The sequence below is a fragment of the Salvelinus alpinus genome, chromosome 20, assembly GCF_045679555.1.
Source record: "Salvelinus alpinus chromosome 20, SLU_Salpinus.1, whole genome shotgun sequence".
Lineage (NCBI taxonomy): Eukaryota > Metazoa > Chordata > Actinopteri > Salmoniformes > Salmonidae > Salvelinus > Salvelinus alpinus.
This window is the reverse complement of record NC_092105.1, coordinates 39,294,779-39,321,361: the sequence shown is the minus strand read 5'-3', so window position 1 is coordinate 39,321,361 and position 26,583 is coordinate 39,294,779. Positions and strand designations below refer to the sequence as shown.

Genomic DNA, 26,583 nt, shown 5'->3' with positions numbered 1-26,583 from the left:
CACTGTTACCCCTATATGCATTTAGTATTGGCGCACCACCGCTGCTAAATTGTGGCCATCACCCACCCACCGCTAACTCTGCCACCGCTGCTGATAAAACAAATCCTAAGGGGAAACGCTGCCTGTGGTTGGCTGTGTGCAGTACACATGGGAAGGTCATCTGTCAGGGGTTACGCCTAGGTGTGACTGCAGCCTCCCATACTGCAAATATGCTTACTGATAGCCATGTGGAAAGCCCATTGAATAACTGTTAGCAAAATGACTAGAACATTTCCCCATTGCAACAGTTTGATAAGTGGCAAATAAACCACTTTTTCAACTACTACTGTTTGCAACAGGATGTCATGTATGGACAGTCTGACGTTTTCATGAGGTGCAAGGCCATGGCCTTCTAAAAGTGCTTCCTTGTATTGTCTTCCTGCCTTGAGATTTTTGTCCTGTGTCCTCCTTTGACCTCAGACAGCATTAGTACAGTATTAGCTGCTGGTACTATAACAATGAAACTGACTTCAACTGTTTGTTTCCCAAGGCAGGAGATTATGAAGTGGAATGGCTGGGGGTACAGTGACTCCAAATTCCTCTTCAATAAGAAGGGTCAAGCAGAATTCACAGGCAAAAGGTACAGTATACTGTCCCAACATTTTCAACCAATTTTTTTATTCTCATGAATAATATGTATTATGATCTGTAAATATGAATGTATCCATTATTCAGTGATGGAATTTTCAATCTGGATTGTACACATTCTCAATCTGGATTGTACACATTCTCAATCTGGATTGCGCTCTCCACTCCACTACATACCACCTACAGTTGAAGTCGGAAGTTTACATACATTTAGGATGGAGTCATTAAAACTCGTTTTTCAACCACTCCACAAATTTCTTGTTAACAAACTATAGTTTTGGCAAGTCGGTTAGGACATCTACTTTGTGCATGACACAAGTCATTTTTCCAACAATTGTTTACAGACATATTATTTCACTGTATCACAATTCCAGTGGGTCAGAAGTTTACATACACTAAGTTGACTGTGCCTTTTTAAACAGCTTGGAAAATTCCAGAAAATGATGTCATGGCTTTAGAAGCTTCAGATAGGTTAATTGACATAATTTGAGTCAATTGGAGGTGTACCCGTGGATGCATTTCAAGGCCTACCTTCAAACTCAGTGTCTCTTTGCTTGACATCATGGGAAAATCAAACAAAATCAGCCAAGACCTCAGAAAAACAATTGTAGACCTCCACAAGTCTGGTTCATCCTTGGGAACAATTTCCAAATGCCTGAAGGTACCACGTTCATCTGTACAAACAATAGTACGCAGTATAAACACCATGGGACCACGCAGCCGTCATACTGCTCAAGAAGGAGACGTGTTCTGTCTCCTAGAGAACGTACTTTGGTGCGAAAAATGCAAATCAATCCCAGAACAACAGCAAAGGACCTTGTGAAGATGCTGGAGGAAACGGGATCAAAAGTATCTATATCCACAGTAAAACGAGTCCTATATCGACATAACCTGAAAGGCCGCTCAGCAAGGAAGAAGCCACTGCTCCAAAACCCCCATAAAAAAGCTAGACTACGGTTTGCAACTGCACATGGGGACAAAGATCATACTTTTTGGAGAAATATCCTCTGGTCTGATGAAACAAAAATAGTACTGTTTGGCCATAATGACCATCGTTATGTTTGGAGGAAAAAGGGGGAGGCTTGCAAGCCGAAGAACACCATCCCAACAGTGGAGCACGGGGGTGGCAGCATCATGTTGTGGGGGTGCTTTGCTGCAGGAGGGACTGGTGCACTTCACAAAATAGATGGCATCATGAGGATGGAAAATTATGTGGATATATTGAAGCAACATCTCAAGACATCAGTCAGGAAGTTAAAGCTTGGTCGCAAATGGGTCTTCCAAATGGACAATGACCCCAAGCATACTTCCAAAGTTGTGGCAAAATGGCTTAAGGACAACAAAATCAAGGTATTGGAGTGGCCATCACATAGCCCCGACCTCAACCCCATAGAAAATGTGTGGGCAGAACTAAAAAAGCGTGTGCGAGCAAGGAGGCCTACAAACCTGACTCAGTTACACCAGCTCTGTCAGGAGGAATGGGCCAAAATTCACCCAACTTATTGGCTTATTGTGGAAGGCTACCCAAAACGTTTGACCCAAGTTAAATAATTTAAAGGCAATGCTACCAAATGATAATTGTGTGCATGTAAACTTCTGACCCACTGGGAATGTGATGAAAGATATAAAAGCTGAAATAAATCAATCTCTACTATTATTCTGACATTTCACATTCTTAAAATAAAGTGGTGATCCTAACTGGCCTAAGACAGGGAATTTTTACTAGGATTAAATATCAGAAATTGTGAAACTGAGTTTAAATGTATTTGGGTAAGGTGTATGTAAACTTCCGATTTCAACTGTAAAACCTCCCCCTCCTTGGGTCGTCACTAGTTACCACAGCCACAAAGTCATGAACCCTGCCTATTTCTACAATTTCTCTTCTGAAAATGTGATTTTTAACCCTAACATTAACCACACTGCTAACCTTATGCCTAACCCTAACCTTAAATGAAGACCCAAAAGCACATTTGTGTGGTCATGAATTTTTACGATGTACACAAGCTTGATATTGTGGCTGTGCTATCTAGTGGACCCCCCCCATCCTAATTTAGAGTGGGGTGCTAGTGCCATCTAGTGGCTGGTATCTGTATCCTGCATATCTTGCCTCAATTCAGTCCCCGACATAAGAGGTCAATTAGTGTGATTATCGGTGATTTGAAATTCCCCGTTGGAAACTCAGCCTTGCATGGAATGTTTGTACTTCTTCCCATTGACCATAGATAGGCTAACTGTTTTTTGTTGTTGTTCTGTGTACGCCAACAGTTCTCATGGTGGATCATGGTTGAATGTGTGCAATATAACATTTGAAGAAATATGCTGAGTGCTGTCGGAAATGATTACTTTGAATCTCAGTGGATGTAGAGAAGCCTTTTATCTCTACTCTGTCTCTCGTGACTGAGGATGTGTTCAGTACACACCGGGCAGCAGAATGGATCGCTCTTTTCTTTGGCAGTTGTTTTACACCTTTTATCTATCGCATTATCTTTGTACTTGTGATGTATAGTTTTAAGAGCAAAGCCTTGCCTGTCAGACTCAAATCAAAGGGATCTTGTAGACTGCGTGCTGTACTCCGCTGTACTGTATGTGAAGCCGTGTTTGCGTAAGGGGGGGGGGGGGATTATACAGGATGCTGTGCAGGAAATGATTCCTCTGTTATTCTAGGTTCTAAATTGTATCAACCACCTCTTTCCATTCCGTGCCTTCTCTTTTGAATTATTTCTGGGTGCTACATATGCGTGGCTGGGTGGAAGAAATGAAAGTCAAAGAGAGATTTCTCCTCTGTGACAGAGGCTTTTTCATTAAGGAGTGTTTTTCATGGTCTGCTGGACAAAGGCAGACTACATTCCCCTGATGTGCTGGCCTCTGCTGTGCCAGCGGTTCAATTATACAGCGGCTGGCGTGACGGGGACGGCACGGACAGTGCTGTCATTGGTCTCGCCTAATAACTTCATTCAGCTCCAACCACCACACACTGACGTCACATCAATGACAGTCGAACAGGGTTTCCTTTGCATATTTCACCAGTTCCCAGCATAACACCTAGGTCTGAGGGGTTATGTTTACAGGTTGGGTCAGAGGTCAATTGTGGGGTAACTTCCTTTCTTCTAAGCCTGTGTGTTTCTGTTCATTGCAGGTATAGGCTAAGCGGGATGGTCCTGCCCAGTTTGCAGGACTGGTTTGAAAACACCTTTGGCGCCAGTGTGAACCATAAAAGCCCCGCGACAGTAAGTGTCGTTGTTTTCAACCCTCGTCACCTGTTGGTTTGAATTCCAATGACCGCAGCAGTCCGTTAATGGCTCCTCCTCCTCCCATGTCTTTGTCCCAGCCCGCTCTGAATGCCAGTGCTGTGCCACCGGCCAGACTGAACAAGGCGTTCGTTGAGGACCTGAAGGCCACGGGCATCCCCTTCTCCCATGAGGCTGAGGACAGGGTGTTCCGTGCCCACGGTGAGGCATGCTGGGAAGGCTGTGGTCCTCCAGGGCGATGGGTGTAGTCTGGAGGGGTCTCACACAGACACTGTGAATGTTGAGATCATGATGTCACCTTTTGTTTTTACGTAGGACAACAGCAGCCTGAATCAGAGGAAGCTGTCAATATCACACTATTTATACTGATCCTACAACCATAATTGCTTTTTTTCGTAGTATACTAAGTATATTACATTTTTTTTCCTCTTATGTTAACAGGTCATTGCTTACATGAAATCTTTGCTCTCAGAGAAGGGAAGAAATTTGAGCGGGTTCCAGACATGGTGGTGTGGCCAAGTGAGTTTTTGCGACACTACTATTCTAAACGGTCCTTGTTTTTTAATTTTTTTTATTTCCCTCCCACATTGCTTCTTTCCATCCTGGCTTAGGTGATTTAAAGGGTTAATCTCTGCAGAGGCGTAGGGATATTAATATGTATGAGCGGAGGCTTAATAAGAACCGTCAGGGGGAGGGCGTTTGATATCCAATACACCACGGCCGGGCCCAGCACAGTACCCCCATGAATTACGCCACTGAGATTGGTTCACTGTAGGTATGGCCGGCACTATTTTATAATGTAAATGAGTGTTGACTTATGGCTGGAACTTGATTAGCCGGCTCCCAAATGGCCAGCAAATTACTAAGCTCCTGTAGCAGCATTCAAATTGGAACATCCCCTGAATTTTAAACTCTCCAAATCCACACAAAATTGCACTCCCTCTAGCCTCAGTGATGTAAAACACGAATGCCAGTGTAGTTACTTTAGTATGGTTGTATATTTAAGTGGAACGTTGTTAGTCTTGTGAACTCTTATACCCACACCAAAGCCCTTTGTTTAATTGGACGGCAGAGTGTGTCGGAACGGAGACATTTCTCATTGGCCAGCGAGGGAGGGCTTGAGCCCAGTGAAGCTGATCCATGTAGGTGGATTTTTCTGCTCTGTCTCCTCACCCTCAGTCGCTCAGCCAGGGGACCAGTGTGAATGGACGTGGGATTGGCCAGAGCACCTTGTCCGCATTGATCCCCCTCACCCCACCCCAGAGACCCAGGCTTCATGCTCTCTGGCTCCATCTCAGGAATGCCCCCAGCCAAATCAGAGACATCTTTCCCCGGAAGCCCCCCCTGCCTATCCCTGTCTCTCCCTGTCGCTCTGCTCTAATAGCCCAGGGCTTATGTGAATGTTTATTGTTTTCCGGAGGCTGATGGTTTATGTGGCATTTCTTAGTCCCTTTGCCACATGAGTACGCTTGTTATCGCCTCAACACTAATTTATGGCTGTGTGTTATATAATGACATGGGATAAAATGTCCATCCAAATATTGTTGTGGTGTTCTTTGCCTCCGCAGACTGCCACAACGACGTGGTGAAAATTGTGGAGCTGGCATGCAAGCACAATGTTTGTTTGATACCGTACGGCGGTGAGTATTTTAAAATGTCTGTAAACTCAATAGTGCAATTCATTCTAATAATATCTGCTTTTTTTAACGTTTCCCAAATGTAATAACTGATTTTAGACCAGATTGATAATGATACTGTTATGCCATACCTTCACCATATGACCTAAACAGGATAAAGTCTGCTCCGAGCCCTAGTAGTATTCTCCTGGTCATGCGACCTGGTCCGGGAGAACTGCAGGCCCTAACCCCTCTCCTGTCCTCCTCCAGGAGGGACCAGTGTGACCAGTGCTCTAGAGTGCCCCCCAGAGGAGACTCGCTGCATCGTCTCTCTGGATACTTCACAGATGGTGGGGAATCAGAGCTGCACACAGACATGCATCCCACACAGCAATCTGCTCTGCTCAGCATTTTGTCTCAACACAACTTACGATTTTCCTCTTTTATATGACAGTATAATGTCTTGCAGAGTAAGATCAACTGACAATCTCTATTTTAGTAGGGACAGCAAGCCAGGGTTTATTTATTTTGGATGTTAGAAGCTCCTACTGCTGTGAATGTTGGAGTCTAGAACTAACTGTAGATGTGCAGACAGGAAAGGTAGCGGTCAGCGGAGGATCAAAGGTCATTCAGACTTCCAGCCGAGACTCGCTCTCTCATTATCGAACTTTGGGAGAATCCTGTAGCAATAATTTGCCAAGCTATTCTCAGAGAAATTACTGTTAGTGAAGGATACCCAATAGGAAACAGCATTTAATAGCACTACTGTATCACGGCGCTGTTGGACAACTCTCTGCCCAGGTGATATATTGGCAGTCTGGACAGCGCTAGTCCAGCAGTCACTGAGGGGGTGACGTAAATACTAGTGACCAGTGCGCTGGGTCAAGGGTCACGGGGCGTAGCGGGTCTGAGGGAGTCACATGAAAGGCTGTGTATGACAGCAACAGACACTTTTACTACCTCTGGAGAATGATTGATGGCTCTGGGAGGGGAGCTCAAGCTGGGCCAGGAGGTTCCTGGAGAGGCTGAAACGAGAGGGGGATTTGCTGGATTGAATGTTTAAAAGGAGGTTAACCTTTTGGAATCTATCTGACTGATGCTGTGTCCTCCCCACGGCCTAGTCCTCTAGTCATGCCAGCCACATGTGTGCTTCACCTCGCTGTTGGGAATTGCTACTGAAGTACTCCCCCCGCGTCTTCAACAAGCAACGAGGTTGGCGGTTATTGCCTTTCTCATTGGTAGATGTTGTGGTCACCATAGAATCTGTCTTCTCCTCACAGTCGTTACAAAATGCTGCACGCTGACCTGTTTGGGCTTTTAGAAGTAAGACAAAAACAACCGGAATGTATTTTAAGGCAGTGATTCAGTGGCTGAAGGCAGACTGGAGTACAGTGAGGACAGCCATGAGTATTTGGTGTCAATGCCACTGCATTTGAATTTAAATCCTCTGACCTGTAGCAGGTGTATCAGATACAGAGCCTGCTTTTCATTTGGGCTCAACTCATAAGGCATCGAACCAAGAGCTTGTTTTGTTTGTTCTAGTGGTATAAGTGATCAAAGCAGTGACATTTTCTGACCACCTGAGTTTTTGTCTTTGCATCTGCAGAACCGCATTTTGTGGATCGACGAGAAGAATTTAGTCGCCCACGTTGAAGCGGGCATCATCGGTCAGGATTTGGAGAGATTAGTAAGTGTTTTGCCTTCGTCAGAGCTCAAGTTTCTAAACCATTTCATACCCAATCATTTCCCATGAAAGGCTCATGTCATTAAGATGGCCACGAAATAAACTCCCATCCTTTCACCTGTAGGAAGCCATGCCTCTTCACCCTGGGTTAGTTGTTTACTGGGAGTACAGAGAGACCATGCTAGGCAGGTCTGAATGGGAGAAGAAGGGCTAACTATGTTCCACAGCGGAGCAGTGAAGGGTAGAGGCTCGGGCGATGAGCAGATGGCACCATGAAGCTAATTCAGAAAAAAATGGTGAAGGAGCCAGTGTTTGATGTGGAGGAATGCGTGTGCTGCATCTCAAACAGGCGCCACTTTTGCATATAGAGAGAGGCCATTTTGACTGAGCAGATGGCTCAGTATTGAAAGCTGCCTGTCGGGGAGAGCAGTGCCATAAAACACACACGGCCTGACTCTCCTCACCCGGAAGAGAGGAGACATTAGAGCAGACCAGGGCCATGCCTGCCTGCCGCAGGGGCCCAGCACTCAGACAGGGCTCTACAGCTTTATTACCTCAAATATCTTTCATTGTGCTCCTAAATGGCTTTGTGTGCGCCTTTAAAAAAAGGTCAGCGTAGAGCCTTGTCAGACCAGGGCCCAGCCCACCATCCAAAACTATCTTTTTACTCGTTTTTTTCTTTTTCTGCTCCTCCACTTTATTTTGGTCGGTTTATTTTAGACCGTTGTAAAATGGATGATGTCATCAAGCCAAGAATTTGACCACAAAAGCCCCATAACGATCCCACGATTTGAATCCAACAATGGAAGAGGAGTTTTGTTTGTCTCATGCTGTTTTGGTTTCATACCAAATTCTTGTGGTTTTAGTGGTTGAGTTCTTTTACAGTATGTGCTCCTATGAATACAGATGAGTGTACTTCTCTGTTGTGTTTCCTCCGCAGCTCAACGAGAGCGGCTACTGTACGGGGCATGAGCCCGACTCCATGGAGTTCAGTTCCCTAGGAGGCTGGGTGGCCACGAGGGCATCGGGCATGAAGAAGAACGTATACGGCAACATCGAGGACCTGGTACGTGCCCGCCCTCTTCTCTCTAACGAGCTCTGATCTTACTAGGAGACTCAACAGGCAACAGGTTTTAAAGCGAAAGGCACTAATTAGCGACTTGCACGTGAAGTTGCTGGTGCGGGCCATCAAAGCCATCTGTATGGGAACCATTCTATTTGTGTTTCCTGGGAAGAAGCCTGCTTGCTTTGGTTAAGATCGGTCAATGGTTGACAGAATGTAACGTTGAATATGACCTCAGCAGCCCAGGTAGCTCTTGTTTTTAACATTTTAACATGGATATTCCACTCCTCTCTGCGGCTATTGAAGTCAAACGTAGTGACTTGAGCTGCCATCTTGTTTGTCCTGTGTGCAGGTGATCCACATAAAGGTGGTGACCCCTCGAGGAGTGATAGAGAAGAGCTGCCAGGGGCCACGCATGTCCACTGGGCCGGACATCCACCACTTCATCCTGGGCTCAGAAGGTAAGACTCACCTCTCCTCTCGTGGCGCGTGACTGCAACATGATAAAAGTTCACCCTATCTGCATGAGTTCACGTGTGTGTGTGTGTGTGTGTGTGTGTGTGTGTGTGTGTGTGTGTGTGTGTGTGTGTGATGGGGGTGTAGTAGTAACGCGGTACTTCTCACGTAGCGGCTCAGGTTAACTTGAACCAGAGTGGGGGAAGAGGTATAGCCATGAGAGAGGGCTATTGGTTTTGGGGCCTCTGTGCTTCATGCCTGCCCACGCCCCCACCCCTTCTGCCCCCCTGTCCTTGTGAGAGAGCCCAGTGAGAATAGTGCCATATGCCAGCCCCCCCCCCCACACACATACACACACACACACATAAAGAGGAGGTGCAGGGACTCCTGGCACTGCAGTGTTCAACAGCTGTGGGTACACACGCCCAACAAAGCACTGCAAGCTGCTCACTGACTACACACTGGGGCTGGGCAGACATCTCCATTTGTACTCATTAGAATGGTTTTTTGGGATACTTAACGCACATCTGCGAACGAAAGCCTAACAACATGTATTTAATTTAGTCCAATCATCTCTTTTTAAATTACCTTCAATTCAGGGACACAGAGTTTGAAATAAAGACTATCGGAATTGTTGAAAGGGGAGAATGGGTTGGGTCAGATGTGTCGACTAGTTGTTCCTCATATAAATGATATTAGGCTTGAGTTTTGGGCCCTTTTTTGATCCTGCTTCATACTGTGAAGCCAGCCCCTGTTAGGTAGGAGAGGAGACAGGACCACCTTGTCCCCAGTCTCAGACACTGTGTGGGCTCCTGGCTGGGCGGCCTGCTCTACTGCAGGAGCTGAGAGAGGTCATACCTCTGCTTGGTCTCATTACAATATCTCCCCTTGCACACGCATCCCACACGCTGACACCTGGCCACACAACAGAGCCCCTAGCACTGGAACCCAAACACTGCTCTGCATGTTAAGTGGCCAGGCATCCATTTCATTAAAAATGACTAAGAACCCTCTTCCTCTTCTCATTCCACACACAGTATCTCGCCTCTCGCTAATCTCCCTGACCTTGAAGTGGACTGAATACCAAAGTATTTCCCTCTGTCCTTCTCTAAGCAGCGTAAAAAGGGATTGATTGGAATAATCAATAATAATCAGGTTTCTGTTTCTAAGCCATTGCCAACGTTATGCAGGTGTGTGAAGCAGACCAGCACTAATCTCATGTTGTGTGGAATTAATGTGATGTGAAACTGCCTCCTTTGACTCCTAACGAGTGGCCTCAGGTTTCAGCTGCATGGCATCTCCCACATCAGGCTTGTTCACTGCCGCTTTTGACAGGAAGTACTTTTTTCCCCTCACTGTTGGATAACAGAACGTAGGAAATACTGCATGGTGCTGACTCCTCTGTTGGAAGGGACATCTCCTCTAAACAACCCTGGTTATAGCAAGGTTAGAGAGGGCATGTTTACAGAGAGGATTGCAGTAAAAAAGGCTCCTGCTGTCCCACTCGCATGCGATACTGTCTACCCCTCTGGAGTCAGCATGTTAGTTGACCTTGCTGAGCCCGTTCTGCTGGTCCTACCCAGCCTCCTCTCGCGCACTCTCTCCGTCTCTCTCGCGCGCTCTCTCCGTCTCTCTCGCGCGCTCTCTCCGTCTCTCTCGCGCGCTCTCTCCGTCTCTCTCGCGCGCTCTCTCCGTCTCTCTCCGTCTCTCTCGCGCGCTCTCTCCGTCTCTCTCGCCCGCTCTCTCCGTCTCTCTCGCGCGCTCTCTCCGTCTCTCTCGCGCGCTCTCTCCGTCTCTCTCGCGCGCTCTCTCCGTCTCTCTCGCGCGCTCTCTCGCTTTCTCTTTCTCTCTCGCTCTCTCTCTTTCTCTCTCGCTCTCTCGCTTTCTCTTTCTCTCTCGCTCTCTCTCGCTCCGTCTTTCTTGTTATTAGAAGTGTTATTGGTGATTTTATTTTGAGGAAACATTATTGTGTGAATTCAGAGCTGAGAATAGACCAAGACAATGTATGGTTCAACTTGACCTGACAGTATGTAATTATTGTGGATATTTTCTCAAATTAGCCAACGTTCATAAACACTCATTAAGCCGTTATCAAGACATCTGTGTTTTTTCATAGAAATAGTAATTAAAGACAATATATTAAATTTAAAAAATCACATTTTGATTTCCTCCCGCAGAATTATTAACTGGTGCCTCTGAGGTTATCACTATTTACGGTGTGATCTCATTAGATAAAGTCTTTGTTACAATCCTTTCCACCATTCAGGTTTTATAGAGCGAGTTACTGCATCTATACTGTCCATGGGATTTGTAAACAGAGCTAAGCAAAACAGGATTCCTTTATTGGTGTGTTTACTGCGTAGTTTGGCCCATTAGTTGTCCAGATTTTGCCATTTGGGAGTCCGTCCATGCCAATAACATGCATTTGCATTCAAATTGTCATCTTTTTCTACAACCTCTTCTTCGTTTTTCTGAAACACGGGAAATAGCATTGTCTGTTTTGATAGAGAACATTCATTAAGGGACTAGTGCGTCCCAAATGGCACCCTTTTCCTTCAATAGTGCACTACTTTTTACCGGAGCCCTATGGGCACTGATAAGAAATAGTGCTCTATAAAGGGAATAGGGGTCCATTTTGGACATAGACATTCTTGCGGCAGGGAAAATTCTACGTAGAACGTGGAACATGACACGTAAAGCTACAGACACAGTGGATACTTTGTGGGGTCAGAGGTTAGCTGGGAACCCTAGGCGACATGTAATGGGTTCCTGGTGTTGGCCTTCCTTTGATATGGACCTGTTTTATTTCCTCGATAAATCTCATTGGTCTCCTGTGAGCAGCATGAAACCAGATCACAGAGGTGGAAGGTGACACACAGGTCACCACCAGTGACGTGGTGGTAAAGAAACTAGGTGGGTAAAAGCTTGAGCAAAATAAGAAAGGTGCGGAAACGGCGTTTTACATGTGGTTACCCTCCACTACACCACTGATCATCACCAACCCAGTTAGTTAAGTCGGGCATTAACGCTTCAATTATCAATCAAACCACAACCAATGTCAGGCTATTGTTTTAAAATCATTATTGTGTGAGAACCTCGGTTTCTATGGTATGTTCCCTTGTGTTTTCCCCTAGGAACTCTTGGTGTGGTTACCGAGGTAACGATGAAGATCCGGCCAATCCCAGAGTACCAGAAGTATGGCTCGGTGGTCTTCCCAAACTTTGAGGCAGGAGTGGCCTGCTTACGAGAGGTAGCCAAGCAGGTAAAAGACCATTACCATCTTGTGTTGAGTGTTTGTACAATGTACCTATAGGTTACATTATAATAACAGTGAGAACAGTAGCTAAACTATGCAGGTATTGAACAGTGCAGATCAATGCTATATTGTAGTGTACAAACAAAGTGGTCAGTTAATGATTGGCAGATCACCTATTCTGGGAAGGAATTCATTTGAATGATAATGAAGACCATAATAATGAATAAGCTACCTCTTTTCACTCTTACTGGGTAGTGCTGATGCAAACATTATCGATGACTACAAGCATATGATTTGTGCAGCCCCGTTCGTTACAGAAATGAGTTGAGTCGGTACACTAGTATAGCACACAATTAAGGTATCGACCATTGAGCCGTGACTTTTCATGGACGTATCCACACACTACCAGGAATGTCTGCTCATGTCTACAGGTTGTGTATTATTGTGTAACAAATGTTATTTCAAAGTCATTTGAAAGGTTTTTCTCTAAATTACGAAACGTAATGCAGGTTCAACTTTCACAAGGAAAATTACTAGAATATAGTGTGGGATGGGGAAATGTTTACAAAATAAAATGAAACATGCTCCTAAATTATACCTTATTTTTTTCTCCAAGAGGTGTGCACCTGCATCCATCCGGCTCATGGATAACGAACAGTTTCAGTTCGGTAAGTCAACATCATTCAAAACCCTGCCATTTCATCTCTGCAAAGGAACCTACATTGAATGTATAAAACATTAAAACACCTTCCTAATATTGAGTTGCACCCCCACCCCCGTTTACCCTCAGAACAGCTTCAATTTGTCAGGGCACGGACTCTACAAGGTGTCGAAAGTGTTCCTCATGGATGCTGGCCCATGTTGACCCCAATGCTTCCCACCGTTGTGTTAAGTAGGACGGATGTCCTTTGGGTGGTGGACCATTCTTGATACACACAGGAAACTGTTGAGTGTGAAAAACCCAGCAGCATTGCAGTTCTTGACACCGACCGGTGCGCCTGGCACCTACTACCATACCCTGTTCAAAGTCACTTAAATATTTTTTGTCTTGCCCATTCACCCTCTGAATGGCACACATACACAATCCATGTCTCAATTGTCTCAAGGCTTAACAATTCCTTCTTTTAACCTGTGTCCTCCAATTCATCTACACTGATTGAAGTGGATTTAACAAGTGACATCAACAAGCGATCATAGCGTTCACCTGGTCAGTCTGTCATGGAAAGACCTCATAATGTTTTGTACACTCAGTGTGTCTTTGTTTAACACGGGAGCTCAAAGTGAAGTAGTAGTCTATGCTCTCTGGCTCCACACGCTGCCTGTGCTGTGTGGATGACCTGGTTTCCATTTCTAAGTAATTCCCTCTAGTTCCCTCCACAGTTCACCCCCCTCTGTAGCCTTTCTCAGACAAGGCTGGAATCTGAGGAACATGCTAGTACTTTTTAGTGATGGGGGGGGGGATCGATATACATATCGGGATATTTTTCATGATATATTGCATCGTTTTGACAATAAAGCAATATTATTTTGGGGCTAGTTGGCTGTACCTGCACCAAAACTCCAGTATTTTTCCTTCATAGCTTGTTCTCCATCTTTTTAAAAAGGGAGACAGTTTGTTTTCAGCGCTTTGATTTCCACGACTGATCAAAAGTCGTTTTCTCATGGCTCTCTCTGTCCCTCTGCAGCAGACATATGGTGAGGAATATGTTTGGAACATCGAATCTCAATAAAATCACAGTATCGAATCGCAATGCATGTAGAATCACATGCAAAAAAGTATCGTGATAATATCATATCGTGAGGTCCCTGGCAATTCCCAGCTTGAGTCTATGCCATGTCTTTCTGCTCAATCATTGTATTTTGAAAATAGTCTTATTCCTTGAATCTGACATTCTTTTTAATTGCCATTTGGCCTGGTTTTGTGTGAGGCTTTTTCCCCCAACTGTAATCCATTTGAGAAAAGAATACAGCATTGGCAATGTTTCTTCATGTATGCTTTTGCCTCTCTCTGCTGCGTTGCATGAAGTTAAATGTAGCGTTATTTCAGCAGAGGATCTAGCTACACACACACACACACGACTCGTGGATTGAAGCCCAATGAAAAATGACCTTGGCAACAATTAAGCAGTTGTTATATTGAAGTTTTACAATATTTTTCTTTAGGTCTGGGGGAATGTATCAGGCGTTTGTGCCCGACATCTTTGTAAAGTTCTTCAGTCTCCTGGGATCTCATTAGTCTCCCTATATTCCCACTTTTCACCGAGTGAGCACTTCTTAGCATTAAGCAGGCAAGATGAAGCGACCAGGTTTCTCACTAATAACTGAACCTCAGTCTGGACTGATAGGATACCTTCTTAGACTTATTAGTGCCTTCCCAGCAAACCGGGAACATTCCCAGGATATTAGCGAACATTCTCATTAAGTTCTAGTTAGGATTTTATCTAACATGAGCATGATAACATTCAAATGTTTTTGGTTTAAAAATAAAATACAAATTTATTTTAATGTTTTAAATTAAATATTCTTGGAATGTTCTAGCATCCACTAAAATGTTGTGCACAACATCTGTAACAACCACCACATAACATTCCCCTAAGGTTTTTTATTAGGTTTCCAAGTAATGTAACAGAATGTGTTCTGTGAATGTTCTTGCAACGTCAGGCAAATGTTTTATGCAAACACTGTATAATCATCAGCACACCTGGACAGTTTTGGTGTTATTAGAACTTTTGAGGCAATCTAATGAATGTTCTGGGAATGTTCACAGAACCAATTTTTGTTTGCTGGGTTGCCTTCCCTTTTAATCACCCTGGCTGCTGAGTGAGGGGATCTGATGTATTCAATGGGCCTGCTCATTTCCGAATTGTACAAAGTAAAATATAAAATATAGGGGCCACTTATCTCAATACGCTAGTAAGATGAAAATGGCAAGTGGTATGTTAGCCATTGACATGCATTAAATGCAAATGAACAAAAGGCAGACTGGGGGGAAATGACACACTGTATGTATAATCCCTCTCCTCTCTGGTCGTTGAGTATTTAATTAATGAGCGTGATGGCTGCGGGAGACCTAAAGACCCACAATCAAATTTGGAATGGAAACAATTGGGACACTAAGTGATGAAGAGACTGTGAGACGGAGGGGAAAGAAATGAAGTGTTCAGTCTCCACAGAGTCACCCAGGACTCTACCCCACTGTGATTGATAACCATCCCATCGGCTCCAGACCCTCATTTTAGCTTGTCCACAGGCGCTTTGTGTGTCCGATCACGAATAAATCAAAACGTGCGGTGGCTGAGGAAGACGGATATGGCCGTGTCAAGCCCACTTCCCCTCGGAAACCCACTGATTTATTGTCCCTGTCGCAGGCACTTGTAAAGTTATTCAAATGTTACCATTTATTTTCCTCCTTTTGTTTCCACACCCAAATAAATGTGACTTAGTTGCCATGTTAGTCCTGGAGGAAACAGGCAGGAGATGGGTGGGCTAAGTGGGACCAAATGTGTGAATAAACGATATTGGTAGTTCCTCTAAACTGTATTGTTCTAAAGAGAAAAGACAGAGGTCCACTTGGCTTTTGAGTTAAGGGACTTGGCCCTTCTGTTTCTACAGGTCATGCCCTGAAACCTCAAGTGTCGTCCATTTTCACAAATTTTGTGGAAGGGTTAAAGAAATTCTACATCACCAAGGTAATTCTTAATGATTTGGCAGAAATACTACTCCTCATTTCTCTCTTGTATGTCATTTGTACTTTCTGGAAACGGTTAAACAAATTTTACTTCCCCGTTTTTCCCAGTTCAAAGGTTTCGACCCCCACCAGTTGGTTGTTGCCACCCTGCTGTTCGAAGGGGACCGCGAGAGGGTCTTGCAGCATGAAAAACAAGTTTACGACATTGCTGCAACATTTGGGTAAGTAGCCACCATTTCCTTCTCTCAGGTCAGTAGATGTTACCCAACATACATCCTAAATTTGTGAGGGTTAAATTCCCCCCTTTTATTCTGGAAGACTGTCTTCAGCGCACAGGTTGCATACAACACGTGAGAACCACAGTTGGTACCTGGTACACTCCTCATTGTGAGAAATCTGCCTTAGGCCTTGCTTGGAGGCATTCCATTGCCATAGTGGAAGAGCTTGGCCCCTCAGGCTGAAGGTGGTGTGTTTGAACCAATCTAAGACCAAGTATAAAGAGCAGTGTGATGGATCACATGTGGCCGTCCTCCTGTCAGACCTACTTTGGTGACGGGGGGGGGGGGGGCCTGGCCTGGCTATTCTGATTGATTGTGAGGTAGATCAATAGAGGCCCTGGTGGAAATAAGTGATCTATCAGCCTGAAAGGGATGCTATCTCTCTCCATTCTGTATATCTGCACCTTAACTACAACAGCAACAAACCTGGGTTCCTCATAGTTCCCCTACATGTTCAATTCACCTGCGCTCGTGGAATTCTAGAGACATTCCTTCGCTCCTCTAACAACCCTGTATACAACTGAAAGGCCCAAAATAATCGATTATATATACAAAAGTGTGTTGTCATGTGTAGTGCCACAGAGGTCAGCGAGTAAGGACTTGGTGATGAAGCCGTGCTGTAAGGCCCATGTCTGAGGTGCCTGAAGGCCTCCGCTGGGCTGGGGGTCCCACCCTGCCCGGAACCACACTGTTCCACACCATTAAAGAGGAATCAGAACATACTGTAGCAAATAACTCACTTCTTCATCCCCCTGAACACACCTCATCCGCTCTGCACCTAGTCATCATAAACAAACCTTTCATGAAAACACTGGACCCATGAGAAATACCGTTCTTGTCTTGGTGACCCTATGGATTGTGTATTAGTGTTGCTCCTTGGCCCAGTGCACAGCTTCCAGTCCATTCCTCAGGTCACTGGCTTTGTGCCCTCAGGTAATATCCTGACCAATTCATAAGTTTAATCATTGAAAAGGCCTCACCTACCAGGCAGTGTGTTGTTTTAGTTTTTCCATAATTTCATCATCACTTGTCGAGAGCCTGTGATCGATTGGGGGGGGTCTGTAAGGGATATTGTCTTCTGGTTTTAAGAAATTAGGGGAGAAAAGTACAGGTAAATCAATTTAGTGATTTCTTAATGAGCGCGTCCTGATTTAATTTGGGTTGTTGGTTGAAAATGTTATTACCCGTGGCGGGTGATGGATGTGTGGTTGACCCGCAAGGAGGCACAGAGCGGCAATCATTGATTTGAACATTGTGGCAGTGACAGGTACTGACGGGCATCACAGGCAGCTGTGGTCAGGGAGAGATGACAGGGCCAAAAAGGAACCTGTTAAATATTAACTTATCTTTTTCCAGGGGCCTGGCAGCTGGAGAGGACAATGGACAGAGAGGCTACATTCTGACCTTCGTCATCGCTTACCTCCGGGTGGGTCACTTCTTCTCCTCTATTCTGCCATACTCTCCCAGTGTCCAGAGACAGCTCGGGGAGGGAGGGAGGGGGCACTGCTCACAGTGGCAGATAGAGACCTCTGTCAGCTGATAGGATAGAAGGAACATACACACAAAGGCTGTAGAATGTGACCTCCGAGATATCTGGCACCTCTGTTCAGCCAGGGATGTCATGTTGTCATTCGAGGAATCTTGGCATGAGCAATTGACCATGAAAAGCGCAGATCTTTCCCTTACGCGAATTGTGAAACACTAGCTATATTGTGTGCCTCTTTATTTGACTTCCAATAAAAGTTATTTTATTTTATCATATATTGTCCCCTTCGATTATGTTTTACTTCAGCATTTTTCCTGCGGTTTATTTAACAGGACTTGGGGATGGACTACTACGTGGTCGCGGAATCATTTGAGACATCGGTGCCTTGGGACAGGTAAAGACAAAGATGGCAACTTGTTTAACCTTTGTGAATGAACGAGTGTCTCTGAACTGGTGTGACAATTCGACATCACTCTCGTCCCACACAGTCAGTTTGAAGAGCCCCAAAGACAAGTAGCTCGACCCCCACTCCCTCTCTGACATTCACCTTCATGCCTGCCTTCTCCCTCCATTAACTGGCTCTGCGTAGGAGGGAAGACTGCCTCTTCAGCCCCAGCCTGACTCTGTGCAGGGGGAGCGAGAGGGAAAGAGAGAGACATGGCCAATGTGATGCATTCATGTGTGCTGCTGGGTGTGAGATTGAACATGAATTTCCAACATACAGTGTTGGAAATTCAGTGTAAAAAACCTTCCCATTATGAAACCACACAGTTCTTCCCACACATGAACAAAAATGACTGACTCCCTTGCACCTTAAAGCGATATCTCAGGAGAGTAACCCACCCCCCCCCCCTTTTTCACGGGCACACACACACACACGGACAGACACGCGTGCTCAGCACCCCACTGTGTAGACTGCCTGATGGGGGTTAGCAGGCGAGCATATGTTCAGGGCTCATTACCCCTCTTCCTCCTCCATCTCTTCACACTAGGCTGCACATGCCTGGGAGTGACGGCCATTAGAGAACAGAGTGAGCCAGTCTCTCCCAGCTACAAATACCTAGCACTACAGTCTCCATAATGGTGTGAGGTTTTCCATTTTGTCTGTCTCTCTGTCTGTGTACCCCACAGTTCAGGGCCAGAGGCCTTCTCTTCACATAACTCTCGACAGCTCAGCTCCACCTGTCGTACTGGGTTAAATCATGGGGCTGTGCACCCTATTCCCTATATAGTGCATTACTGAGTCTCAGGGCTTATATCATGTTCTAACATTCTGCTACTCTTCAGGAGAACATGCTAGTCTTTATGTTTCTTCCTCCTGTTGTCTTTCTTCAGGGTGTTGGACCTTTGCCGGAATGTCAAAGAGCGTATTAACCGAGAGTGTAAAGAGCGAGGGGTCCAGTTTCAACCCTTGACCTCATGCAGGTACGTTTAGGAAGAGACCTTTCAGCCGTCTTGGTTTCCGAGCGACAACACACCTGCTGACATCGTGGAGATCATGTTGAAAACCTGGACATGACCTCTGCATCTCTAACTCCATGATTCAACTTGTGTACATATTTGACCGGTGTGGTTGATCATATCCGATGATTATATCTTCTAAAATGTGTTCCCTGCTATGAGTGGGCCAGTAGTGTGTGCGCGCAGGCAAGAGAGGAGTCCTGTGTGTGACCTTCCCTGTGTGACCTGGCCACACACGCACAGACCGCCTGCTCCTTGCTCACTGTGGACAGATTAGGGCCCAACCTGATTAGGCTTCAGCCATTTATTTCCCGCCTGCAGTCTGTCACATGATTGATTTGCCCATTTAACCTCTAGAAGCCAGTACACCCTCCGAGCGATGGGCCACGTCACAGGAACAACAGCTCTTCCCACAACTCCTCAAAAGAGACGGGAGGCTAGGGCAAAACAACACAGTAAAGAGACGGGAGGCTAGGGAAAAACAACACAGTAAAGAGACGGGAGGTTAGGGCAAAACAACACAGTAAAGAGACGGGAGGCTAGGGCAAAACAACACAGTAAAGAGACGGGAGGCTAGGGAAAAACAACACAGTAAAGAGACGGGAGGCTAGGGCAAAACAACACAGTAAAGAGACGGGAGGCTAGGGAAAAACAACACAGTAAAGAGACGGGAGGCTAGGGAAAAACAACACAGTAAAGAGACGGGAGGCTAGGGCAAAACAACACAGTAAAGAGACGGGAGGCTAGGGAAAAACAACACAGTAAAGAGACGGGAGGCTAGGGCAAAACAACACTGTAAAGAGACTGGAGGCTAGGGCAAAACAACACTGTAAAGAGACGGGGGGCTAGGGCAAAACAACACTGTAAAGAGACGGGAGGCTAGGGCAAAACAACACAGTAAAGAGATGGGAGGCTAGGGCAAAACAACACAGTAAAGAGACGGGAGGCTAGGGCAAAACAACACTGTAAAGAGACGGGGGGCTAGGGCAAAACAACACAGTAAAGAGACGGGAGGCTAGGGCAAAACAACACAGTAAAGAGACTGGAGGCTAGGGCAAAACAACACTGTAAAGAGACGGGGGGCTAGGGCAAAACAACACTGTAAAGAGACGGGAGGCTAGGGCAAAACAACACAGTAAAGAGACGGGAGGCTAGGGCAAAACAACACAGTAAAGAGACGGGGGGCTAGGGCAAAACAACACAGTAAAGAGACGGGAGGCTAGGGCAAAACAACACAGTAAAGAGACGGGGGGCTAGGGCAAAACAACACTGTAAAGAGACTGGAGGCTAGGGAAAAACAACACAGTAAAGAGACGGGAGGCTAGGGCAAAACAACACAGTAAAGAGACGGGGGGCTAGGGCAAAACAACACTGTAAAGAGACGGGAGGCTAGAGCAAAACAACACTGTAAAGAGACGGGAGGCTAGGGCAAAACAACACAGTAAAGAGACGGGAGGCTAGGGCAAAACAACACAGTAAAGAGACGGGGGGCTAGGGCAAAACAACACTGTAAAGAGACGGGAGGCTAGGGCAAAACAACACAGTAAAGAGAAGGGGGGCTAGGGCAAAACAACACTGTAAAGAGACGGGAGGCTAGGGCAAAACAACACAGTAAAGAGACTGGAGGCTAGGGCAAAACAACACTAAAGAGACAGGAGGCTAGGGCAAAACAACACTGTAAAGAGACGGGAGGCTAGGGCAAAACAACACTAAAGAGACGGGAGGCTAGGGCAAAACAACACTGTAAAGAGACGGGAGGCTAGGGCAAAACAACACTGTAAAGAGAAGGGGGGCTAGGGCAAAACAACACTGTAAAGAGACGGGAGGCTAGGGCAAAACAACACTGTAAAGAGAAGGGGGGCTAGGGCAAAACAACACTGTAAAGAGACGGGGGGCTAGGGCAAAACAACACTGTAAAGAGACGGGGGGGCTAGGGCAAAACAACACTAAAGAGACTGGGGGCTAGGGCAAAACAACACTGTAAAGAGAAGGGGGGCTAGGGCAAAACAACACTAAAGAGACGGGGGGCTAGGGCAAAACAACACTGTAAAGAGACGGGGGGCTAGGGAAAAACAACACTGTAAAGAGACTGGGGGCTAGGGCAAAACAACACTGTAAAGAGACGGGAGGCTAGGGCAAAACAACACTGTAAAGAAACTGGGGGCTAGGGCAAAACAACACTGTAAAGAGACGGGGTGCTAGGGCAAAACAACACTGTAAAGAGACGGGGGGCTAGGGCAAAACAACACTGTAAAGAGACGGGGGGCTAGGGCAAAACAACACTGTAAAGAGACTGGGGGCTAGGGCAAAACAACACTGTAAAGAGACGGGGGGCTAGGGCAAAACAACACTGTAAAGAGACGGGGGGCTAGGGCAAAACAACACTAAAGAGATGGGGGGCTAGGGCAAAACAACACTGTAAAGAGACTGGGGGCTAGGGCAAAACAACACTGTAAAGAGACGGGGGGCTAGGCCAAAACAACACTAAAGAGACGGGGGGCTAGGGCAAAACAACACTGTAAAGAGACTCTTGTACTGGTGTTTCCTTTCCCTGAAGCACAGTGTTACATTGATACGGGTTTAGTTTAATTTTCAATGCAGATCTTTTTGCCCTGGTTAGAGTTATAGTAAATATGCACATGCCTACTAAGATGGTTAATATCCAATAAATGTTTAATGATAAGGGAATCAAGCATCATTTTATCATATTAGCCCTGCGCTTCTTAAAAGGAAGCACGTAACGTTTTCAAATAGTATTCATCTTTTGAACTGTGCAAAATGTCAGTCATTATTATAATTTATTGTTTTGCGTATTCATGTGAAAGCACAATCTTTTAGCCAGTTGCGGACAGCCAGTGTTGAAGCATATTGTGTCCTGAACCATTGTAAATGTAGCTCAGATAATCCAATCAAAGTGTGCTGATGGCTATTCAATGTCCTGATAATGGGATGTTATTAAAGGTGACTGATCCACCGCATCTCCTCCGCGTCTCAGAAAACATGAGGGAGAATTGGGGTCAGAGGTTCACGAGAAAACACCAGCCTCTCGCCTCCATCCGTCTGCTCTCCGATTCCAATGAGAGAGAAAAAAATAGCATTTATTGTTACAAAATTGATTTTGGTTCTACTAAACGATGCTCTCTTTGGATTCATGTGGAGATAAATTGCAGTGGGACAAGTGTGGACAAAAGCATTTAAGAACATAACTCAGCCTTTATTCTCTGTTGTGAACATTATCATGTTGAAACCCTTTCCTCTTGCCTTGCAGAGTGACTCAGACCTATGACGCTGGCGCATGTGTTTACTTCTACTTTGCCTTCAACTACAGAGGACTGGCGGATCCAGTACATACATATGAACAAGTGGAGGTAAATCTACGGAGCACTCCAAATATGTGCTAGCTACCCACTCACAGACATGCGTCCTTTCTGACCTGGAACTCTAACCGTTACCACTCAGGAGGATGTATACCACCATAGTTAAGGGTGATGATAGTCATTGTGGAAATAATGGGTTCATTGATGCATTGATTGATGTGTGTCGTCTGTTGTCCATTCCTAGCACGCTGCTAGAGAGGAGATCCTAGCCAATGGAGGAAGCCTCTCGCACCACCATGGAGGTACAGTCAAGTGAACATCCCTACATCTAACCATTTCAGCACGCTTTGGCACCGTTTCTTCGGATCAAAACCCGACAAATTCATAATACTGACCTGCCTCCTCACTTAGAGATGGGTGGCAGGGCAGTGGTTTAAAGTCACATTAGGGTAGTCTGACAGGCTCTTTCGGTATGCTGCTCTATGTAAGAAAGCAGGCACAGAGTCTTTTGAAAACCTCTGTTTTGGCTAGGAGGAGACATTTCATTGCTTCCTTGGCGCGTCCAAACTTTCCCACAGTGCAGACAAGCGAGTCTGCCATGGCTCTTTTGTTCATTTCAACACGGGCCAAATGAAACGTGAGCAGGGGAGCGAGGGGGAAAAACGACTCTGTGGTGCCCTATCAGGGCTAACCGAAATGGCTACCTTACCTTATCTATATTGCCATCCGCCTGGCCGTTTTCATACATCACTTCAGGCTATTCATCATGCCTGTCAAAAACAGCATGCAGTGAATCAGCTGCGATATTAAATCACAATTTCTCCTGAAGGCGGGGAAGGTTAAAAATTAAAAGATTGCTAATACTAGAAGGCAATGGGCCAGGGTAAATGATGCCGGTCTTATCGCCCGGTATTTACTGACCTCCAATCGGTGGGCCAGCCGGCCACCCGGGGCTGAGCAGGGAGGCTAAGCAGGGGGGTGTGGGGCCAGGGGGGAGAGGGGATATTGATGCAGCTTCTCGGTGCGAGTCCCACTCTGTAATTGTGATTAATAACAGCTGGGTCTGCTATCTGAGCGAGGACAGGCCGGTTTGTCTGCCCACAATCACCGCGTGACAAATGGAGCTAGTTTCACTGGGTTTTGTGTATCAAACAAAACAGATGTAGTCTGGGAGGACGAGGTGGGAGGCCACCGCAGGAAATATACATTTTTCTAACCTGTGTTTACACCAGGTCAGGCTGCCCAGGGTGCGTGCGTGCGCGCGTGTGTGTAGTGGCTCTGGGTGAGTGGAGTGTTTTGTTTGTTGGTGTGTGTGTGTGTGTGTGTGTGTGTGTGTGTGTGTGGAACCCTCTATCTACAGTTCTCCACTATCCATCCCTGCAGCTTAATACACTCTTGCTACAACAAAACTACATTTTTACACAAATATATGTGGACTGGATTTGACGGGTCGGTTTAAGTACATTTTAGAAGTAGTCAGATACCATCCATTCATGACAATATATTCTATTGTTTTGTTGTTCTATCCCCATTGTTTAGCTCTAAGGTGGTCACTGTTGCGTCAGAGTAGAATGTAAAAGGAAAAGTAATGTTTTAGCAGGAGCAGAGCTGTTGGCACACCAGTCAGGTTGAGAGTCATCCGTCTGTGTAAACACAGAAACAGTCCTGGTTCTTCAGACACTCACTCCATTGGACTTGTCCCTGTTCATATCAGAGAGACACAGGGCCACTACACTACCCACTCTTTCATGTCCTGGTCTCCATTTGTCAAAACAGGCCAGTACACACAGATAGACTGAGTGGCAAGGCTCTCAGCTCAGTCCTATACTCCACATGAGAAGTACTCCAGAAGAGCAGGAAGGCAGCTCATTCTGACCGTGTGACTCTATAGAATGTCGGCCTAAATGCCACCGGTCAACTGCACTACTACACAGGTCACCGAGTAGCACAGCTGGAAACCAAGAAAAGTGGGTTGAATTAGCTTATTTTCCGTCCATTAGCCATAGCTCTCGTTGTTGGGCCGTCTCCCAGAGGTACACAGAAATATCCGCTGTTTCTAGACCTCAGTGTTTCTCTTTCTCATTCATTTCCAAAATAAGTGCCTGCCTGCCTGCTCCTCTTTGCATGTCTCAGCTGTATGGCTAAACCCAGGGTAGATTGATTGCAATAGCAGGCGAAAAGGAGGGAAAATGACAAGATAGATGTGTAAATTATCACTGTGATGGAGGCAATGATGCAGTCCCAGCACCTTCTGTTTTCTCTCCTTCCTGAGTGGAGGGAGGGATGGAGGTGGGACGAGGGAGGGGGGAGGAGGAGGAGGAGAGCAGGCCACTTTGTTAGTTATTGGGTAGCAGCGGATTGGGTGACTGACTGGTCCCACTGTCACCATCTGGGTGTGCGTGGCGTGGCCCCCCTGTTTGTCCTGTCTTGTCAGGAGACGGCCCTCTGTGGCCCCATGGCTGATTTCCATCTGTATCCCCTGGCTGCTCTGCCTCGGCGTCACTGATAGCATGGCGCCCTCCCATCTCTCCAAGCCTCCCCCATGCTCCAGGTCTCAGTCACCACCCCACCCCCTTTCTCTCAACTCCCCCCATTTAACATGGGAGGCTGGGCTGGCTCTCTTCAATGCCAGTGACGTAGAGACAGGGTGGGACAGTTCAGTTACGGGGGAAGGGATGGTATGTGAGCACCCCTTTTCTATCTTGCTCTGTTAAATTTGTTGCTGTACTCTAATCTAATCTCTGATGGTTATATCTGCGCATTACCTGCAGGAGCTTGAGCTCCCAAAGCATGTACTCATTTCAGTGGCACCTGTTTAAGATCATTCCATTCTCAGGGCTGTTTTTAGACTAGTGGAAAAAAGATAGCTGTATGTGCTTTTCCAAGAAAGTGCGACCTTACGCTTGATGTTTACCCAGAACAAACAGACTGCCTGGTTCCCTCTCTTCAAAGACACAATGTCGCTTTCAGATCGACTCTTATCTCAGCACAGGTTCCTCAACTTTTTTGTTTGTTATTTACTTTCTAAATGAATTGTGTGTTATCAGACAAAAGGAGTGAGGTTGCTGTGACCTGTTGTCACAATTGAGGACAGGTGGGGGTTTGTCATTCTAAAACTGATAGTGGATTGAACGCTTCTGTAGCAGTTTCAATGTGGAGGCAGTCCCATGAATGCTCCTGGTTTCCAGCCATGCTCTGGTCAGTGTTAGGACCTCGGTGTTGACTGTGTGCCAGTGACCAGTGAGAACCTGTCCCCTCTCCCAGAGGCTCCAGACTCCCTGCTGCGGTCCTGGCAGGACTGGGGGGACTCTGGAGTGTGTCTGTGTCTGGCCAGCTGGCAGAGCGCTGGTCTGGGCTCTCTGGCCAGGCCTGGCCCACTCTGTTCCAGCTCCTCAACAGGAGCCTCCTCACAGTGGGCCTGCGGCCAGAGCCATGACAGAGGACCATTGTGTCCCCACGCCACCGGCACAGTCAGTGGCCAGGGTCAGAAGGATGGCGGTGTGTGTGGAGCGTGGCACGCTGGGACTTTAGGGCTGTGCTGGTCAGCCTGAGGAGAACACCCACCCCACACCGTGGTGGCGTCTGTGGGAGGGCGGGGGAATGATAAGGTAGTGGAAGCCTGCTCAGGGAATGCGGGAGGGAGAGGCAGAGCGGGGCGTGCATGCGGCGGCCAGCCGGCACCTCCTCAGGGAACACACAGGGCCTAATGAGTTTGATAGGCTGCTGGGCTCCATAAATCATGCCATGCAAAACATTTCTCCTCTCTGAATAAAAGCATTTATCACCTTCTGTTTATTCACTCACTCTCACAAGATTGATTGGCTCCCAGCAGCCTGCTGCGCAATCAGGCGTGCTGATTTCTCCTTTCTTTGTGTTTATTTTTTTCTTCTCTCTCTCCAGTTGGGAAACTTCGGAAGGAGTGGATGAAGGAGAGCATCTCCAGCTTGGGCGTCGGGATGCTCCAGTCCGTCAAGGATTATGTGGACCCAGATAACATTTTCGGCAACCGAAACCTCCTCTAATTTACTCCTTGCTTTGTTTTCCACCTTTTATCTTCACACCTTTTCTAACAGCCTCTCGTGCAATTGGCTTTAACAGTTTTACTAAAATGTGAAATTGACATGAAAATAAATATAAACGTTTCCCCCCCCCCCCTCCTCCTGTATGACTTGAGTTGAGCTGTCATCATCAGACGTGGTTCCATTCCTAGGGTGTGTGTCTGGTTCTTGAGGAAAGCAATAAGCTGGTCACCTTTCACTTTCCTCGCGTTACCTTCTGTTGCAGGCGGTAACAATAATCATCTATGATTCATTTTTGAAGATCATTGCATCAAGGCCTCAGTCCTTTCCAGAGTGTGTATCATACTAACTATAGTACTGTGAGTGTGTACTGTTGCTCTTTTC

General features: G+C 46.2%; 1 protein-coding gene across 2 annotated transcripts in view; it reads left to right on the top strand.

Annotated features, from left to right (window-relative positions):
- The window catches only part of LOC139546837 (alkyldihydroxyacetonephosphate synthase, peroxisomal-like), a 32,929-nt gene extending 6,600 nt beyond the window's left edge, over nucleotides 1-26,329 (top strand). For both annotated transcript variants that reach the window (XM_071355689.1, XM_071355690.1), the window contains exons 2-20: nucleotides 530-619; nucleotides 3,764-3,854; nucleotides 3,956-4,076; nucleotides 4,317-4,394; nucleotides 5,444-5,515; nucleotides 5,762-5,841; nucleotides 7,098-7,178; nucleotides 8,116-8,241; nucleotides 8,591-8,699; nucleotides 11,829-11,956; nucleotides 12,567-12,618; nucleotides 15,563-15,639; nucleotides 15,747-15,859; nucleotides 17,273-17,342; nucleotides 17,735-17,796; nucleotides 18,738-18,827; nucleotides 22,132-22,231; nucleotides 22,425-22,482; nucleotides 26,081-26,329. In XM_071355689.1, the coding sequence (XP_071211790.1) occupies nucleotides 530-619; nucleotides 3,764-3,854; nucleotides 3,956-4,076; nucleotides 4,317-4,394; nucleotides 5,444-5,515; nucleotides 5,762-5,841; nucleotides 7,098-7,178; nucleotides 8,116-8,241; nucleotides 8,591-8,699; nucleotides 11,829-11,956; nucleotides 12,567-12,618; nucleotides 15,563-15,639; nucleotides 15,747-15,859; nucleotides 17,273-17,342; nucleotides 17,735-17,796; nucleotides 18,738-18,827; nucleotides 22,132-22,231; nucleotides 22,425-22,482; nucleotides 26,081-26,202 (1,720 nt within the window). In that variant the 3' untranslated portion in view covers nucleotides 26,203-26,329. The remainder of the gene's footprint in view (nucleotides 1-529; nucleotides 620-3,763; nucleotides 3,855-3,955; nucleotides 4,077-4,316; nucleotides 4,395-5,443; nucleotides 5,516-5,761; nucleotides 5,842-7,097; nucleotides 7,179-8,115; nucleotides 8,242-8,590; nucleotides 8,700-11,828; nucleotides 11,957-12,566; nucleotides 12,619-15,562; nucleotides 15,640-15,746; nucleotides 15,860-17,272; nucleotides 17,343-17,734; nucleotides 17,797-18,737; nucleotides 18,828-22,131; nucleotides 22,232-22,424; nucleotides 22,483-26,080) is intronic.
- The last annotated feature ends 254 nt before the right edge of the window (nucleotides 26,330-26,583 follow it).